This window comes from Ciconia boyciana, chromosome 2 (assembly GCF_034638445.1).
Source record: "Ciconia boyciana chromosome 2, ASM3463844v1, whole genome shotgun sequence".
Lineage (NCBI taxonomy): Eukaryota > Metazoa > Chordata > Aves > Ciconiiformes > Ciconiidae > Ciconia > Ciconia boyciana.
In genome coordinates, this window is record NC_132935.1 from 168196506 (window position 1) to 168215339 (window position 18834).

Sequence of the window (18834 nt, forward strand, 5' to 3'; positions counted from 1 at the left end):
ACATACATTCGAGACTCTCACTAAGTTTAATTTTAAACGCGGTACAGTTTGAGAGAACCAGAGTGATCACCCAAGTTCATCTAACAGCACGCCACTGTGAAATTCAAGTAGGCTATTCAGTTAAACACTGACCCAACAGTGGTGCACACGTGAAATAAAGTAACTGAACGGCTGACAGAACTAGAAAATTTAACATCAACTAACACTGTTTAGTAAAACAAACTCATTTGTATGAAAAGTCGGAGTGACAGAAGTACCTTTGTTGATAGACACAGCCTTCTGACAGTCATTTTGCCTTGCTTGATGTGTGTGATTTTAATAGTGAAACCAGATTAACATAAAATCAGCAAGGCACAGGATTAGGTAAAAGGCAGGTCTCAAAATACACATTAGAAAGGAAATCATCATTGAAGTTTTTCCTGAAGAGACCCAAGGAGACCTGGCATTACCCAGTGCTTTCATGTAGACAGAGAACAAGTCATTACTGACTCTGCGGTTGACAAAAAACCCACTAAGACAAAACTAATAGTGATTTAAATTGCCTGATAAACACCTTGCTGCATCCACCTTAAGTCATAAATAAGCAAAAAAGAAGATGGTATGTGACATTATGCTGGGACACAGCAATTCTGAACAACCTGAGCATCACTAAGCAAGGTGGGCCTGGACTCTGGCCGAGAGCGGATACAGAACACGGCTTTGGTTTACTATTTAAACATGGGAGGCCGAGAGACAAGCATGGCCGTGAGTGCCTCTGTGCCTGGGTTTGGGCCCGTTGCCCCAGTACTGCCTCTGGTGTCTCTGCTCCAAATCCCTTCTGGATGAATGCTGATAAACCTGGGAGGAATCACAAGGCTAGTTACTGACCCAGCACACACACATCTCCCAGAACCTAGCCCATCTCCTAACCTTCTTAAACCCAGCTTGAGTTCTGAAATTAGCTAATCACAGCAAGAGCATGAGTATGGCAACTGGTATATACAGCCAGACCATGAGAGACCTCTGGAAAACGGATAGCATCCTAGCACCATCTCACTGGAATACTGTGCTGAAGTCCTCTCATCCACATGCAAGACGTTAACTGAAATTGCAACAGGCAAAGAAAATTACTCTTTCTTCCTTCCCTCTTCCTATTTTGCGAAAGGGGACTAGATGCTTCACCTAGCTTCCACTTTGTGAGGGCAAAAGGGGATAAGACTGTCTTTCACAAATAAAACAGAAATAAAGGTGCCAGATAACACACAACTATCTCAATTAAGGCACACAATGGGAAAAACTAAGTCCTGTCATGCATACATTCAAACGTGAGATGAAAAAGGTCCTATAGTGAGTTTCTTGAGCAGCAGCAAAAAGGAACCAATTAAAGACATAATTTGATTTGCCTATAAACAGAAGATGGGATGTAGCTGCCTGCAAAAAGAAGAAACATGATTTTAGCAACAGGATTCCTTCTATTCCTGAATGTTATGTTTCTAAATACCTACATATAAGAAAGAGCGGTTGATAACCAAAGGCTTTTTAATTCAGTAGGCAACGGAAAGTGCTGCTATGGTACAATGGTGAGTGCTTGAACCATTTCAGCCTAGGAATAAAGCTTAACAACAAAGTTTACCACCCATGGGAAAAAAAAAACCAACAAAAACTTACAGACAATTACAGGAGGTTTTGCATCACTGGCAGTTTTGGTATCAGTGTCTTCTAGAAAAGGTGTATTCAATCACAACTACCTCAAAACAGAAATTCAGAGACATCATGGGATCAGTGTTATGCATGAGGGCAAATTAGGACCAGAACAGCCCTTTTTGGCAGCGTAACCGATGGATCAAGAGCTACAGCAGAAGCTCTGCAGCTCAATCACAACTGGACAAAAGCTAAGAGCAATCTGCAGGAGGGCGACATTTTCTATCAGGTGCTACTTATGCACAGAAAAGAACACACAGCTTACATGGATTTAGGAATCTGAGAAGAAAGTGAGGAAAAGGAACTTTAATTCTAATATTGTTTGTACGGAAGCCATAACCTGTAAAAATGCATTTTAAATTGTTGCTCCATTCTATACATAGGAATACAGTTTCACCCCTAAACGAACACATTCACTGGATACCATTTCTCAAATAAGTGGCTTCACCAATAAGCTGTCCTATCTCAAAAGAACAAAAAACTTCACATGCCTGCCTTTAACCCCTGTTTCTCCTTACAAGTCGACTGCAGTATTCCTCTGATATAAAATCGGAAGGAAAACAACTTTGTAACAGCTCTTCACATGACCAGGTCGTGAGTTTATTATCAAGAACTGAATGACTCTCTCAGACAAGATACAGCTCACTGAAAGCCTTAATATTGTCTGGGTTTTTAAGTGCAAGTGGAAAGAGAAATCCCTGTTGAACTTGAATTCTACTGTGAAGTGTGAACATCCTAATTATAATACATTATTTCCTGTAATATAAAGCTAAAATTCTTCTAGAATATTATTATTACCATAATGAAAGCTGCCATTAGCCAAGTCCCTTCCCCCTCTAGCACTCGTTATCACCAAAGGAAGGAAAGTAGGAGATCATCTTTATTTGGAGAAAGTAACCTTCCATAAAATAGAGATTAAATTTCATGCCTCCTTATACATATGCAGGGTTTTTTTCAACTTGGATGAAAATATCTGTACGTCTGATGAACTGAAAGTAAGTTACTCTCAGTAAAAGAGCTTGGTGCTTGGAGCACCATCGGTTCAGAAGCAGACAGGCAAAGTGATGCACAAGGGAGCCAGTTCGGACTCTGCGCTTCACCAAAATTATGAACCTGAAGTTTGCCTGCCAAGCGGGATTCCACACAGCTAGGGTGCCTACCTCTGACACCAAGCAACGCTGAATTCAGGCAACTTGTGATTTTAGAACCTGGCTTGAAAGGTAGAACTAAAAAGATCCTCAAATCCCATGGGTTCATAAAGGAGGGGCTGTATCATCATGACAACACCTATCATCACACTATCCTCAATCTATGTGATGCAGTTGGGAAAAAAAGTCTAAAGTTGTAAGAGTCAAAGATCAAGACTGCAAGAGTCAGTACAACACATGCAACACCTCATTACGTCCACCATTATGTCCTGGAAATCCATCCAGAAATAACCACCCACGCTTTGCTGTTGGTATCTATAAAGTAGGTGACATGGAACATGGCACTGAATCCAAGAGCAATTAAGAAACCCAAACTACAACTTGAATCCAAAAAAATATGTAAAGAGAAAACAGATTTTGAAAAAAGATATTCTGAAAGAAGCGAAGGCGGTCTGGTTCCTGCGAAAAGAAAATGAAAGACAACATGCAATTAGTAATTATAGGGTGAAGAAAAGCTATTAGATAGGGCACTGATTCAAACCACGGCTCATTAACAGACTACAGACAAACAAACAGAAGTTTAATGATATAAAGACCAGAACGTGCTTTTAACAGACACACAGTACCCCTTAACACAAAAATCATTAAGTTGTCTATAAAAAAATTGTAATGCTAGAATTGAACATCACGTTGCTTTTACAGACAAAGAGTCCAAGCACGGAAGGCCTGCGTGACGTCCACAGAACAGCCGGTGGCACAGCAAAAGAGGCAACGTACGGGTTTTATCACCCAGCCCTATGTCCTCAGCATTACAGCCAGACCTACTGAGCAGGGAAAAGTCTTCCCAAAAATGACAAGCACTTTTTGGGGCTGTTTCTTAGGGATGTTCATCGACTTCATCATCATAAGAGCAGCTGCCTAAGTTAAAATTGTACACTATTTCACTTTGGAGTTCAAGCAGAAGAAACTGAAGATGGCATTTGTGCTCCTTCAAGGTGTTAAAGATTAGAACATGAAACCGCATAGATCTGGAACAAAGGACCATTTTAAGAAGAGTTCTAATGTGAACTGGAAACCAAGCCAATGGATATTTGTATAAAACAAACCTTTGCTTTGGTGGCAGCTGAGGCAAGGGCAGCAGCTGCAGCTGTAGCTACGTTTCCTTCCGAGATTTCGTGTTCCACTTTCTTCTTCCCAGCCTCATTTTCTTTGTCTTTGCTTGCATCAACGTTCTCCTTGTTCTCTTCTGCCTCCTTTTCTTCTGAAAGACATTTACCACCAAGTCTGTTACGTGCATTCTCCCCTTGTTAACAGGTTCGCGTCAGGACAGGAATTGCACTATGCCCGCTGCTATTAGTCAAACAAATTAATTCATCCACACACTATCACGTTCCTATGTTATAGTACCGCTACTCGTCCAAATGCTGACAGGGGAACAATTCTAGTCTAAGAGGATCTGATCCAACAAATAAGGCAACTTTAAATGCTTTTAGTTTCCATCCTGTCAATTCATCTTCTGCCATCAGCTTACTCTCATAAGAACAATTTCAGCTGCATTTCCAAATCAACTCCATTATTACATCAAACCCAAATGTTTCTTGTTCTACCTGGTGCTAAAATACTGAGTGTAAGTTCCAGGAAAAAAACGATATGTGTGTGGTACAAGGGGAAAACATTAAAAATAAATAAGAAGAATAATGTCTTATGTAGAAAAAAACCCTAGTACTCCTCAGCTTGTCAAAATAAAGGCTCTGCATCACTTCACAGGGAAACTGAGCTAAGATATTAAGTTCTAAGGGTAGAAGTGAGCAGTCCCATTTCTTTGCATCAAGAATGATCAAATGGTGTGCAATACAGGCAAAATAAAATAATTTAGATGACCTACACGCACTTTGCTACTGCAATTTCTTCACCCAGTCACTACACACAGTGACAGAAAGCTCAGCTGAGGTCTAAAATGAGTTCAAGAAAGAATTTAGTGCCTAAGGTTTGCAGTGAAATTAAACTAGAATATTTACTACTGAACCATGAAGCAGCCTGATGTGCAAGAGGAAATATTTCTGCCACAGTTGAGTTTATAGTCTATTCCAGGCACTTTAGAGAAAGGCTATTAAAGCTAACACAGCTTGAGGAACAGCTGGGAACCATTACCTGGCTTGGTGTCTGCAGTCACTTCGCTGTCTTGCTCTTTTTCTGGATTTCTCTCATTTTCTCCTTCTTGTACTTTATCGCCTTCCTCAATTTCACTCTCTGCTTTGTTTTCAACCTAAATGGGGTGAAAGATTGTTTGAAGAATGAGAGCTATAGAAGACGTTCACTGTTAACTTCGTTTATAGCTTTCAAATTAATTCACTGTCATAAAGGAAGAGATGAAATTTTAAAGGTTGACTGCTACACTTAAGCCCATTTTGACAAGCGTATCCAAAATCTGAATAAACAAAGTAATTGCTATACTGGACGGAAGTCTATCACATTCAGTAACCCAGGCCAAATTTAATCCGAAGGTACAAGAAATCCTGAACTAAGATGACATAAGAACATGTTTTGCCCCTGCCTCGTGCTGCCCCCATTTATTCCAGTAGTTTGTGCATAAGTTTTATATCCTTTCCAGTGTCTGTCGTGTTAATAATTTACACAGTATTCAAATTATTGTATTCCAATATGTAATTACACAGTATTCAAATAACAATTACACAGTTCTCCAAATTCTGCAGAACTTACGGTCACAACAGCATTCTGTGGCAATAAATGCTACAACTGAATTACATGTCACAGGAGGGTGCTTCTGGCCAGGAATTGGTGGAAGAAAGCAACATTTGCAAGATGGAAATAAAACAAAACTATTTCTTGTTGAAAACTCAGTGCCTTAACTTAGTATTAATTAAATCAGCACCAGCTTCATGCTTAAGACTGGCAGCATCGTTTTCCCCTTGAAAACACTCCAACCCGACCTGTATGTTTCTCATCTATTCTGCTCTACAGAACAATGCATCTTTTCAAGCTCCGACCAAGTCTTCTACACTTACACCTACCTAAGTGTACCTGACTATTGATCAGAAAGGCAGCAAAAGAACTACCTGAAGACAGAGTGAGAAGTAACATCAAGTCTATACGCAGCAGCCATTATAGACTGCTATAACAACTAACCAATTCAGGTTAGTTATATCCCATTCATTTGATAAAGCAGGCAATGCAGAAATATCACCCGTTGCTGCAGACTCACTAAGCACCTACTACCATTTATTTAGCAGAGCGATGTTCTAATTCCAGGGTATTAGTTTCATTCAAGTTTAGGTCTGAAACAATCACAGCCAGTGCCGTTATTGTAGACTATCTGAAAAGAAGCACTGTGTTTGTAGACGTGGGGTTATTAAAAAAACCCCAGACAACTGCATTCTTGCAGGCACTATCAACAGGTTGAAGGAGTTAATTTCTAAGTATCTGATCTTTATGGGCAGGACGCATCATGCCTGACATCACAAGTCCACAATACACACACTTATAACCAAGAGTTAGCCAGGACTTCTTGCAATGAGGAGTTTTATTGACCAGCTCAGCTATGGGCACCTTCATTTAGTCAGCCAGATCTCATCCTCCCACATCCACTAAGCTGCCCGTGATTGTGCAGACCGAACAGATCCGTAACTCGCGTTGTCACTGGAGAGCTGTGATGCAGCCGGGGCAATGGTTTTATTCAGGTTCTCTGTTCAGCTCCACACAGCTCACCCGTTTCCTGGAAAGCCCTGATCTCTCTGATCTTGTCAGAGCTGAAAGCTGCGTTCAACTCTGGGAAGGCAATTTGTCACAAGACAAACTTTTCTAGGGCAAGACTTCAAAGTGATGCTTGCTTTAGAGCACTACCGGTCGTGAACCATAACATACCAATGTCCTTCTGCAGCTTAAGTCTCTATAATTAGTTTGATATTGCCCATTTTACATTGCCTCCCAGTCCCAACCTTTGTTTCTGAGGACCAGAAAACAACACACCGACATCTCATTCCTGTTGTTTGCCCAGCAAAAGAAACGTCTCTGACTTGAGACTACTCACTCAAGAAAATGAAGCACTATGGAGACTGAAAACTGTTCCCTGTGGACACGCACGCTGACCAGCACACTACCGTCTACCTTTAGAAGGCAAGGTGTCAGGCAAGGTGTAAGGCATAATATATAATAATAATTCAGGTTCATAAGCATCAGAACTATCTTTTCAGAACCAGTGTACTGAGCCAAGCTTACCTTCTCAGACTGTTGCCCATCTGTCTCTGTTTCCATCTTTTCTTCTTCAGCTCCATCTGAGAAAACAAATAAGTAAAGTATTTAGAACTGCCATAACACCCATTTATCATACTCAACATTTATTTCAGGGTTAACTAAAGTTTTCTGTTCTCTACTAACAGTGGTTTCAAGAAAGCCACAACACTAAACTCCTGGAAGATCAAGAGTCTATTACAGTAATTTTAGTTTAAAAATCAAGTTTACTTGCAAATTTAAATGTAACTGGTTTTTCTTTTCAGTCCAACAAGCAGGACAAAACATTAAATTAGCCATGCTCTGCTGAAACCCCCAGTTTACCCATGTAGAGAGAAACCACCAAAGCTATCAATTTTAGCTACATCAAGGACAGTTCAATGCACAGTTCTGCAGTATTCAATTCATACAGCAATTCCCACTGGTAAGTCACAGTATTATAAAATGTTTTTCCTAATACATCCAATTTGTTTCTGTAGATGGTTGTCAGTTACGTGATTAACCTCAATTATGGTGCTGCCAGACTTGTAATTCCTCCTTAGCGCAAGACCCCCCGAGCTGCTTTCGATGAAAGGTCTACCCAGAGGCATTGCCGTGCATTGCAGGTCAACTGAAAATTTAAATTCCATTTTGCAGGTGGTGTAAATACGAGAATTCTCCAAAGCAGACTTCAGAATAATTATTCAGCACCAGAGTAACATTAAGCAGTAGCAAATTTGTTAAAGCACTGACACTGTTCTTAAACACCAAGGATCTCTTGTTATTTCTGGCCCCAAAACCTAGCAGAGTTCAAGGCAGCGAGCAGTTATCCTCCACACTGGTTTGATGTGAAACCCTGCACAGTGAAGCCTCGTTTCACACCCTTGGTACCTGCTGCTCTGCATAAAGATGATGACCAACTGGTTCTCCAGTCCTTTATGGCTCTTTGTGCTGTTCCTCCAAACACATTTCTCCCAAAAGCACTCTGAAATTGTATCCAAGCCCTCAGAAACACATTCAAAACGAATGTTTGAGTCTGAATTGAACGATGAAGTTGATATCAAAGTAACTGGCCCAAAAGGTGTAGTCTTATGTTAGATGTTCCTGGACAGTGCTCTCACTCAGCCCTTTCTCTTGCTTCTTCCTCAGCTGTAATGATACCACTACTTGTGGGTTTGTACTGAAGAGTGGATCAATGAAATGATCCAAGTTAAACCCTAACACTTCCTTCACCTTCTCACTGAAAGAAGCTGTATTGCAGCTCCTCAAGAGCCCAACTGCAGCTGCCTAGTTAGGTGCTAAACAAGATATGAACCACATTTGAGCACAAGAGCTGGTTGTCCGTTAGATATAAAGCAAGAAAAGCACATAAATTAGCAGCTGCAAACTCCGAGTTTCCCCTGCATCCAAAATATAGCCATCCAAACACATGAGACAGAGCTGAGGCAGAATGAACACACCTACTGACAGTGTTGTCAGAGGACAACTCAGGACAACAGAGGGCAACAACTGCTCAACTCCCAGCTTCTCAAAAAGCATGCTTTCCAAGATGCTCTGAAAAACCAGAGCTGAGTTGCACCTTCAGTGCTAATGCTGAAAAAGAGAATAACAGTGGGTGAGCTCTTACTTCTCCCTGGTGGCTTCAGGTCTTGCTGACAGATGTTGTTAAGATGTGCAGGGCTCTCCATAAAACCACCAGTTGGGTTCTCTGGGCAAGAACAATTTCCTGGACTGCTCCAGGAGGTAGAGCCTCAGCCTTACACCATGATCTCAATGTTCAGAGGAATCACACAGGACCTGCTAAGACTGGCTCCAAGACAAGGCTCCCATACTGGCGTCATGAAGTACTTCCTTATGGAAAAACAGAAGCAGCATGCCAAGCATGTGCTCAGGAGACCTCTACAGAGAGCAGAGGCAGCTCACCTACATCACTGCAGCCTCCGGTTCCAAACTGGTCATCAAAAATCTCCATCTAGTGTCTGACCAAAGAAGTCTTCCTCTCCTCAGAGGTCAAAACAAAAGAGTAGAAATCATTTGGGAAACATCTGTAAGAAGCTACAAGCATATCATATGAACTATTTCGATACTTGGAGGGTGTTCTCACTGTCGTGGGATGTGCGGGTCTGGACAGCACCCACTGCCTCTTACTCCTTCATATTTGGAACCCAAAACAAGTTTGCCAGACACCCATAAAAACCTGACCTTGACCACAAGCACCTTCAGAGTGCCCCACCACCAGGCGTGAAAAAAACCTGAGCTTCACCACACAACTACGTGCTTCCTGCTATTGCTCATTTTGTTTTTTTGGCTGACTAGACTGAGCTCTTCAAGCTTGTAACCTCTTATTTACTGTCTGTTTGGCATTCAAATAGCTATCAGAGAGGTATCTGAAGAGTTCTGCCAAAACAGAGCCAGGCGCCCTTGTGTTACAGATTGCTTTTTGAGTGGCAGCTGACCAGTTATCACACCATCTAACTTCAGCATCTACAGCAGATGACTAGATAACAGCCTAACTGGTATACAAGTGAGACCAAAATGAGGAAGGAAAAAAAATTCAGAAGTACAATTTATGGAGACTGGGGACATACCTCCTCAGAAATTTTATCTCAGAGTTAGGATTTAGTGACCTAATAACATCACAGGGAAAATCTAGATTAGATTTTGTCAGACAGCTATTTCAAGCCTAGAAGCAGAGCTCCAAACTAGGCTTAAAAGTGTCATCCCTCCTAGTAAATGAAAGAGAAAGCTTTACAAAGAAAGCTTTATTCTCTCCTTTAGAAAAAAAAGTGGAGATAAAGTGCAGAATGCTCCAAGTGTGCTTGGGTTGGTAGAGTGGAAGATCATGAGCTCAAACTCTGACAATACTGCACAGGAATACACAAGGTTTCATTCTGGTGCAGCTTAACCCAAACACCAAGAACTTCAAGATTCCTAGTATTGGGATACAGTGTAATTGAAAGAAAAAAAGCCTATAATTTTGTACAAACAACCCAAAACTTAACCACAGGGAGAAGTGAAGCAGTTCTGAAGTTCTGCTTCCTACAAAACTCCAAGTCAGAGTGAAAGAAAAGCTCTAGTCTGTGGACAACTTTAAGTCAAAATGGGGAGGCTTCTGTCTCTTAAAAGATCATGACTTGATAATTTTTTCAGTCTTCTGGAAGACAAGAACCTGGAGCTCGGGTTCTCCAGTCTAGAATCAGCCTGAGCAGAGACTCAAGTCTCAGCATCCCACACCAGCAGCAAGCATCTTGACCATCGGGCTATCATCTCATCTCTTGAAGGCTCCTAGTCCAAAGAAGTTCCCACAGAAACCCGCAGCTTCACGTTTATACTCCGAGGGAGAGGGAAAAATTCCCTAGAAAGTTCTTGTCACGTGATTGCACATCATTTGCTCAGGAACGCAAACTTCACAGGTGACAATACTCCTTGCTAGATCCTGAATCACATTCGATTATTGCCTTACAGCTTTCGCTCATGTAAGCTGCCCCTAAGAATGCCATAAAAGAAAGCCCTCTAAGACACAAACTCTCCTCCTCTACCCAAAGTCAGTTTGTTCTTGTGTCTTTTCAGTAAGACCAAACTCCCTTTCCAGGCTAAACTCAATTTTCAATTGGGTTTTGTTTTCCAGTTACAACGCATTTCAAGGTTTCCCATCTTAAGGTAAAGTTTTTCAGAAAGGCAGCAGCCAGCAACGCGTGAGTCGCTGCGGCAGCTGAAGACACGAGCGCAGGATGAGTTTGTGTAGGTTTACAATGTGCTACACATCAAGCATTATCACAGATTCTAAGTGTTTGCTATTAATTCGCTGCAAGTATTGGGGCAAGTTTTATTAAATATTCCTTTTTTATTTCATAGAAAGCTTTAGGTTGGAAGGAACCTTTAAAGATCATCTAAGTCCAACCCCCCTGCCACAGGCAGGGCCACCTTCCGCTAGATCAGGTGGCTAAAAGCCCCGTCCAACCTGACCTTGAACACTTCCAATGATGGGGCATCCATAACTTTCTCCGGGCAAATCTGTAGACCACGGTAAGAGCTGTGAAGGGACTGCTGCTGCGGAGGAGGTTCCAAGGCAAACAGGACACCCCAGAAAGACAAACTCCTTCCCACCCACCCTTTAGAGAAAATTTTCTCAAAGAAAAAAAAACACATAGAGCATCTCACGGTAAGGAAAACTGCCCTTGGACTCTCCCTTGCATCATAATACGTGACAGACACCTTCCAAAACAAAGTGTTCTTTTATATTACATAGGGACACATTCAGCTACAAAGAGAGTCAGAAGGTATGTATTTGTGACAGTAAGATTATTGTGAACATCCTGATTTAACTTTGGTTTTCTAGTCCTGGATGTAATAATAAATGTCATTTTAAAATTAGGATGACAACTGTAGGCAGGTTGTAGTCAATGGTTTTTGAAAACTGTTTTCTTGTATTAGTTCCTAAGCCCTTATTTGCAGTGACAGTGCCATGCCTCTGCAGTTCCCACTGGCATAAGCCATTCCGCACTGTGTACATCGAGGGGACCACGCTGAAATACTACCTGTATAAGGAAAAAGAAAATGGAAGCTATCAATTATTAGTTTGGGGGTTAAATAAGTTTACCTGGGTTGAAGCAGGTTTTTGCTTCTAAATTACAGGCTACTGAGAGTACCTCAAAACAATTAAGAGCCCCGTAAAAATTAATCTTGAATTCAAATATGAAAGGATCAGAAAAAACCCAAAACATTCCTGACTCTCTGCATGTGAATGACAGAAATGTCCTGCCTTTCAGCTGGATACAAACACGACCGTACTGATTTTCCTGTATGATCTAATGAGGGTAATGAAAATACATAACTGACAATGCAAACAGGAATTGATTAATTGGAGATACATGTCCCTGTTACAAAAGGGGAAGACTTAGCTTTAATGAGAAATAGCCCGCAATCCCTTTTACATGGCACCAATGATGCTCTTTAACAATCTTCAGCAGGTTTGGTATTATACCTTGCAGGCTGTGGGGAATCAAATTAATGCTATTTCTTAAATTGGCAAGAGGCAGATGGTTGTGAGACACCGCAAGACATCTTTCAAGAGGGAGAAACCACTTGCAGACCAGGAAACATTGCCTCTCCATGCCCCTCTTCAAACCTGAAGCAGCAAATATTTCCCGCCTCTATGGAAGCTTGGTCTGCTTTGCTTATTATCTTCAGGAACACGGAGCCTCATTTCCTAATACATGAAGAACTTATAACTGACTTCTGACAAAGCCCAGTGACTTTACAGAGAAGTTAAATTGACTTTAGGTCAACAAGTAAAACTAGAAAGTATTTCCACGGTAAGAATTTACTGCATTACCAGCAGACAGACACTTGCAGCATAAGCAGATACGTAACCTCTATTGTCATCGGAAGAACAATAAGCAAAACCCCACATATAAATGCACAGAATCACTAGGGTGAGCTTCAGCTCAGCAAATAGCTTAAAGATGCCCTCAAGACATCCTAGTCTCCTTTGTTTTCACTAAGGCAACACACACAGCTTGTCAAAAGTCAGGCTTGAATATTAATATTTAATTGAGAGGAAATATACTATAGTTATGGGAAAAATCCTGCGTCTGAATATGATAATTCCACTATTATCTAAACCATAATTTACATTTTCCACGGTAAGTCAGGACCCCAGAGCTTCCCCTGCTTCTGTTTCACGCAGCCTGTAGGTGTACAGCACAACAACCGGGGGGCTTCCACGAAGGCGGGCGGAGAGTTCGGAGAGCTGCCGCAGCTTTCGTGCGAGCTGCCCGAGTCCATCACGAGAGGACTGATGGGCTCAGTCCTCCAGCGGCGCAGAACTAGCTCACAGGCACCCGGATACAGGCAAAGCGAATGAAGTACTCAGAGTCTGTTCATTTTAGCAACGCCTGCATTATTTCAGAGTTAAAGCACACCCTGGAGACCACAAGAGAAATCACCCTGCTAAAAATGAAGTAAAATAACTTCTCCCGTGTACGTATACTTGTGTGTAGCTTTCTAGTATTTGAGAATGACAGAAAATCATCCACAAAATGTTAAATTTAATCATCCATTTAAATCGCTTACAGTTGTAGCGGAGACAGTAAATCAGACCACCATTCCCTCAGTGCCTACTGTCACAGATGAGCTACAGCTTGAAACATCCATACACTTGTGTCAGCGGAAATACTTTCAGTGAAATACTTGTTTGAATAAGACCTAAAATGCACAAGTAACTGCCTCCAACACGGGCACTTCGTGCCTCGTTCCGTGCACATATATGCAGTCAATGCAGTTAATCACCTTTGGAAAGGCATTAAGAAAGCGCACGTACTCAGTGAAGACTTAACTGGAACTACTAAGTACCACAGACATATTGAATATTTCCCTTCTCTGGAGCTTAATCACTAGCCTAAAGAGCTAGGATCCCTCGTTTGCTCTCCTCTATTCGTTTTTACTAAAATGGATGCAGAGCATCTTCATCTATTGTATGCCCAGTATGTAGACCTGACCCATTTCTTAGGGAAGTCTGGTGCCTCCCTGCGTCCCGGGTAAAAGATATGAAGAGAAAACTTCCTACCCTGGTACGGCCCTCAGATTATTACCCATTATTCATTTTTCAGGTAGGCAGCGATGAAGTTGCAACTACAAGTCCGAGGGCAATCAAGAGAGACTTCAGGGCCTTGGGACAACTGGTTAAGGGATCAGGAGCACCAATAGTCCTCTCCTCTATCCTTCCACTTGCAGGGAAGGATAAGGGAAGAAACATGAAGAGCCAGCAGATCAATATCTGGCTCCAAGCCTAGTGTCACCAGCAGAATTTTGGGGTTTTTTTGATCATGGGTTGGTCTACACAACACCAGGCGTGCTGGCGACAGATGGGGTACGCCTGTCTCAAAGGGGAAAAAGGATCTTTGCACAGGAGTTAGCAGGGCTCATTGAAAGAGCTTTAAACTAGATTAGAAGGGGGAAAGGGATAAAACCAGGCTCGCTAAAGATAAGCCTGAGGGTGGCATGCCAGTCTTTGAGGGACGGTATGCTAGCGAGGTCCTTTGGTCTGCTGCCTCTTTGGAGGTAGGGGATGGAGATCCATGCGACAGCAAAGACACAAGGGTTATGGATGTGTTAGAAGCCACGGCAGCGCCTGAGAATGGTCACGTAGGAATTAGGGCTTCTTCCCCCAAAAAGGTGGCAGGATCAGTAGCCCAACTGAAGCGGACCTACACCAACGCACACAGCATGGGCAACAAACAGGGGGAGCTGGAAGCCATTGTGCAGCAGGAAAACTATGATATAGTTGCCATCACGGAAACATGGTGGGATGACTCGCCCAACTGGAGTGCTGCAATGGATGGCTAGAAACTCTTCAGAAGGGATAGGCAAGGAAGGAGAGGCGGTGGGGTAGCCCTGGATGTTAAGGAGTGTTTTGATTGTCTAGAGCTTAATGACAGTGACGATAGGGTGGAGTGTTTATGGGTAAGAATCAGGGGGAAGGCCAGCAAGGCAGATATCATGGTGGGAGTCCGTTAAAGACCACCCAACAAGGACAAAGAGGCAGACGAAATACTCTGAGCAGTTGGGAGAAGTCCCCCTTGTTCTCATGGGGGACTTCAACTTACCAGATGTCTGCTGGAAATACAATACAGCAGAGAGGAAACAGTCTAGGAGGTTTCCTGGAGTGTGTGGGAGATAACTTCCTGACACAGCTGGTGGGTGGGCCAACTAGGGAAGGCACCCGCTGGACCTGTTGTTTGTGAACAGAGAAGGAGTTGTGGGTGATGTGACAGCTGGAGGCCATCTTGGGCATAGCAATCGCAAAATGCTACTTTTTGATTCTTGGAGAAGTAAGGAGGTAGATCAGCAGAACTGCTACCTTGGCCTTCCAGAAAGTAGACTTTGGCCTGTTTAGGAGATGGGTTGACAGAGTCCCTTGGGAGTCTGTCCTGAAGGGCAATGGAGTCCCGGAAGGCTGGACATTCTTCAAGAAGGAAATCTTAAAGGCGCAGGAGCAGGCTGACCCCATGTGCCAAAAGATGAGCCAGTGGGGAAGACCACCAGCCTGGCTGAACAGAGAGCTTTGGCTGGAACTCAGGAAAAAAAGGAGAGTTTATGACCTTTGGAAGAAGGGGCAGGCAACTCAGGAGGACTATAAGGATGTCGTGAGGTTATGCAGGGAGAAAATTAGAAGGGCCAAAGCCCAACTGGAACTTAATCTGGCTACTGCTGTAAAAGACAATAGAAAATGTTTCTATAAATACCTTAGGAACAAAAGGAGGGCTAAGGAGAATCTCCATCCTTTACTGGACATGGGGGGCAACATGGTGACAAAGGATGAGGCAAAGGCTGAGGTACTTAATGTCTTCTTTGCCTCAGTCTTTAATGTAAGACCAGTTGTTCTTGGGGTACCCAGCTCCCTGAGCTGGAAGACAGGGACGGGGAGCAGAATGGAGCCCCCATAATCCAAGGGGAAATGGTTAGAGACCTGCTACACCCCTTAGACGCACACAAGTCTGTGGGGCCGGATGGGATCCGCCTAAGGGTACTGAGGGAGCTGGTGGAAGTGCTCACCAAGCCACTCTCAATCCTTTACCAGCAGACCTGGCTAACTGGGGAGGTCCCAGTTGGCTGGGGGTTAGCAAATGTGACACCCACCTACAAGAAGGGCCAGAAGGAGAATCTGGGGAACTACAGGGCTGTCAGCCTGACCTCGGTACCGGGGAAGCTGATGGAGCAGATCATCCTGAGTGCCATCATGCGGCACGTACAGGACAACCAGGTGATCAGGCCCAGCCAGCATGGGTTTAGGAAAGGCAGGTCCCGCTTGACCAACCTGATCTCCTTCTGTGACAAGGTGACCCGCTCAACTGGATGAGGGGAAGGCTGTGGATGTTGTCTACCTAGACCTTAGTAAAGCCTTTGACACTGTTTCCCACAATGTTCTTCTGGAGAAACTGGCTGCTTATGGCTTGGACAGGCATACGCTTCGCTGGGTAAAGAACTGGCTGGACGGCTGGGCCCAAAGAGCTGTGGTGAATGGAGTTTACTCCAGTTGGCGGCCGGTCACAAGTGGTGCTCCCCAGGGCTCTGTGCTGGGGCCAGTTCTGTTTAAAATCTTTATCAATGATCTGGATGAGGGGATTGAGTGCACCCTCAGTAAGTTTGCAGATGACACCAAGTTGGGTGTTGATCTGCTGGAGGGTAGGAAGGCTCTGCAGAGGGACCTGGACAGGCTGGATCCATGGGCCGAGGTCAATTGTACAAGGTTCAACAAGGCTCAGTGCCAGGTCCTGCACTTGGGTCACAACAACCCCCTGCAACGCTACAGGCTTGGGGAAGAGTGGCTGGAGAGCTGTCCGGAGGAAAAGGACCTGGGGATGTTGGTCGACAGCCACCTGAATATGAGCCGGCAGTGTGCCCAGGTGGCCAAGAAAGCCAACGGCATCCTGGCTTGTATCAGCAATAGCGTGGCCAGCAGGAGTTGTGCCAGGGGAGGTTTAGACTGGGTATTAGGAAAAATGTCTTCACTGAAAGGGTGGTCAACCACTGGCACAGGCTGCCCAGGGAAGTGGTGGAGTCCCCATCCCTGGAGGTATTTAAAAGCCATGTAAATGTGGTGCTCAGGGACATGGTGTAGTGGTGGGCTTGGCAGTGCTGGGTTAACGGTTGGACTCGATGTTCTTAAAGGTCTTTTCCAACCTCAACGATTCCATGATTCTGTGATTGTACTCTGTAACCTACAACGGGGCACTATCTGGGAAAGCAAAGGACAGTGTCTACCATGCTTACCACAGCATCTGAACCTCTTGAGTCTCCTCTTAACTCTACTGAAGCTTTATTATATTAATTTAAAAAGAACCATCATCAGCTTTTAGAAAAACTATCAATGAAGACTTAAGAGGAGACTCTTGGATATTATTGTAAGCTCCTGCAATCTGTTCTAGTCATATTTTCCCCTTTTGCATTCCACATTGCCTATAATTCACCAATTTTAAGAGTTTTTAAATTATTATGGAGCAATGATATAATTTTATCTCTAAAATATAACAACTGATGAACTTTAATTATAGTATAGAACCCTAAGTAGATATTTTTAGTTCTCCATAGTGACATTTAGATATAAAACTTCAGGTCTAGCCATGCAAAAACACAGCTCCATTTCAGCAGTTGCACACCACAACTCCATACTTCAACGTATTAAACACACCTCTGCAAGTGCAAGCTATGGATTCCCCCATGCCCTCCAGTGCAAAGCTGTTTTGGAGGTGGAAGGCACCGCGGATTGTTGAGTGACCCAGTTCAGTCTTGCCGAGCAGCTCCCCCAGGGAGAACCATCTGCTGTTGTCCTAATTTATTCCATTAGTCACAGCCCAATACAAATCGCATTAACTATAACAGGACAGTATTACTTATAGAACTCACCACACAGCTCATTCAGAAATAATCGTGTTATGGTCATCTGCTCTCCAACTCCCCATATTAAATGACAAGCACTTCAAAATCTCTGTTTGCAACTTGTGTGCAAATTCTCCTAGAGAAAGGGCTAACCTACAGACTAGCAATATCACCAATGACGTACCAATGGTAAACTTCCACGGTCGTGCTGCAGGATTAAGAATTAAGACTTAAAGCAGCGTAAGTGTTACAAAGGTCCTTAACATACTACAGTGAAGCCTGTACTTGGAGAATATGGAAAAATGAAACAAAGCCTCAGTAAGAAAAGACTTAAACTGAGCTTATTTTAAAGTAACTATCAAATTAAACTTAGTCCCAGATAGAGTACCACCTAGATTTGTTTTATAGTAGACTTGAAAATAAACCCCAAAGCCTTGCCCTTTCAACAGGGCTTCAATGCTTGCTGTCGGTTTTGTGCAACAGACCACTGCAGAACGGGGAGAAGCAGACGTGCCAGATGCCAGCGTTCCCCTTTCAGCACATACTCCACATCTTCCCAAAGCACCGAGCTGCCTCACACCAAGCCTATCCCACTGAGTGTAGAACGGAAAAATGCAACACAGAAGGACTGAGTGGTCTGTTAACTTCTTTGCTATTTAAAAAATAGCTTGCTGAGTTAAGAGGTACTTTTAAATCTAATTTAGAAGTGTAGTTTTACAAGGGACATGGAAGTACGATAAATAATAGATGTGCATCTTCACCTGTATGACTAGCAGTTGATAACTGAACAGCACTGGAACGCAGAGGTCCCTTACGATCCCATCACACAATTTGGCACCTCGCTCACGTCTCTAGACGGCGTGACAGCAGGTCAACTATGAGATGCGCAAGCACAGCCTTAATCAAACCTTCCAGTCAATCTAGACTACAGTCTGTTCAGTTTTACCCAAAGCTATATGTGCTTTTACATATCCGGTCGCTAAATTCACCAAAATGATTTGCAATAAGCTGAACGAAACAGCAGCCAACAAGGCTGGCGAGAAAAATAAAGATCTACAGACGAGCTGGTAGACCTGTAGAAACTAAAGAGGTGAAGGTCTGAGAAAGTCAGTAGGTACGTAGCAAAATGTGCGTGTCTACTCATTTTACTGTTGAAGGAGAGCGAAAATAGAGTTAAACAGAAAGGGTTACACAAAGTGGCTTCACTTTATAGGGAGTTGCCACAAGATATGCTTTTACTCTCCACAGTAGTGAATAAACAGTTTGCACCTCTCAGTTTCAGGTAAGAGACTTAACACCAGAGTATCTGCTGAATACTACAGAAAACAGCTCAATTGAAACCCAGCTCTAAAACAAGAGCTTGTTAGTACGGTAGCGTAATATACAACAGCCAGAGCCA

General features: G+C 43.1%; 1 protein-coding gene across 4 annotated transcripts in view; it reads right to left on the reverse strand.

The window, feature by feature from the left end:
* Window positions 1-18834, reverse strand: part of SMARCC1 (SWI/SNF related BAF chromatin remodeling complex subunit C1) — a 95867-nt gene that overhangs the window by 22855 nt on the left and 54178 nt on the right. For 3 of the 4 annotated variants that reach the window (XM_072854924.1, XM_072854926.1, XM_072854927.1), the window contains 3 exons: window positions 7065-7120; window positions 4980-5094; window positions 3935-4089 (listed from right to left, as the gene is read on the reverse strand). In XM_072854924.1, coding sequence (XP_072711025.1) covers window positions 3935-4089; window positions 4980-5094; window positions 7065-7120 — 326 coding nt within the window. The remainder of the gene's footprint in view (window positions 1-3934; window positions 4090-4979; window positions 5095-7064; window positions 7121-18834) is intronic. The other variant, XM_072854925.1, reaches the window with a different exon arrangement.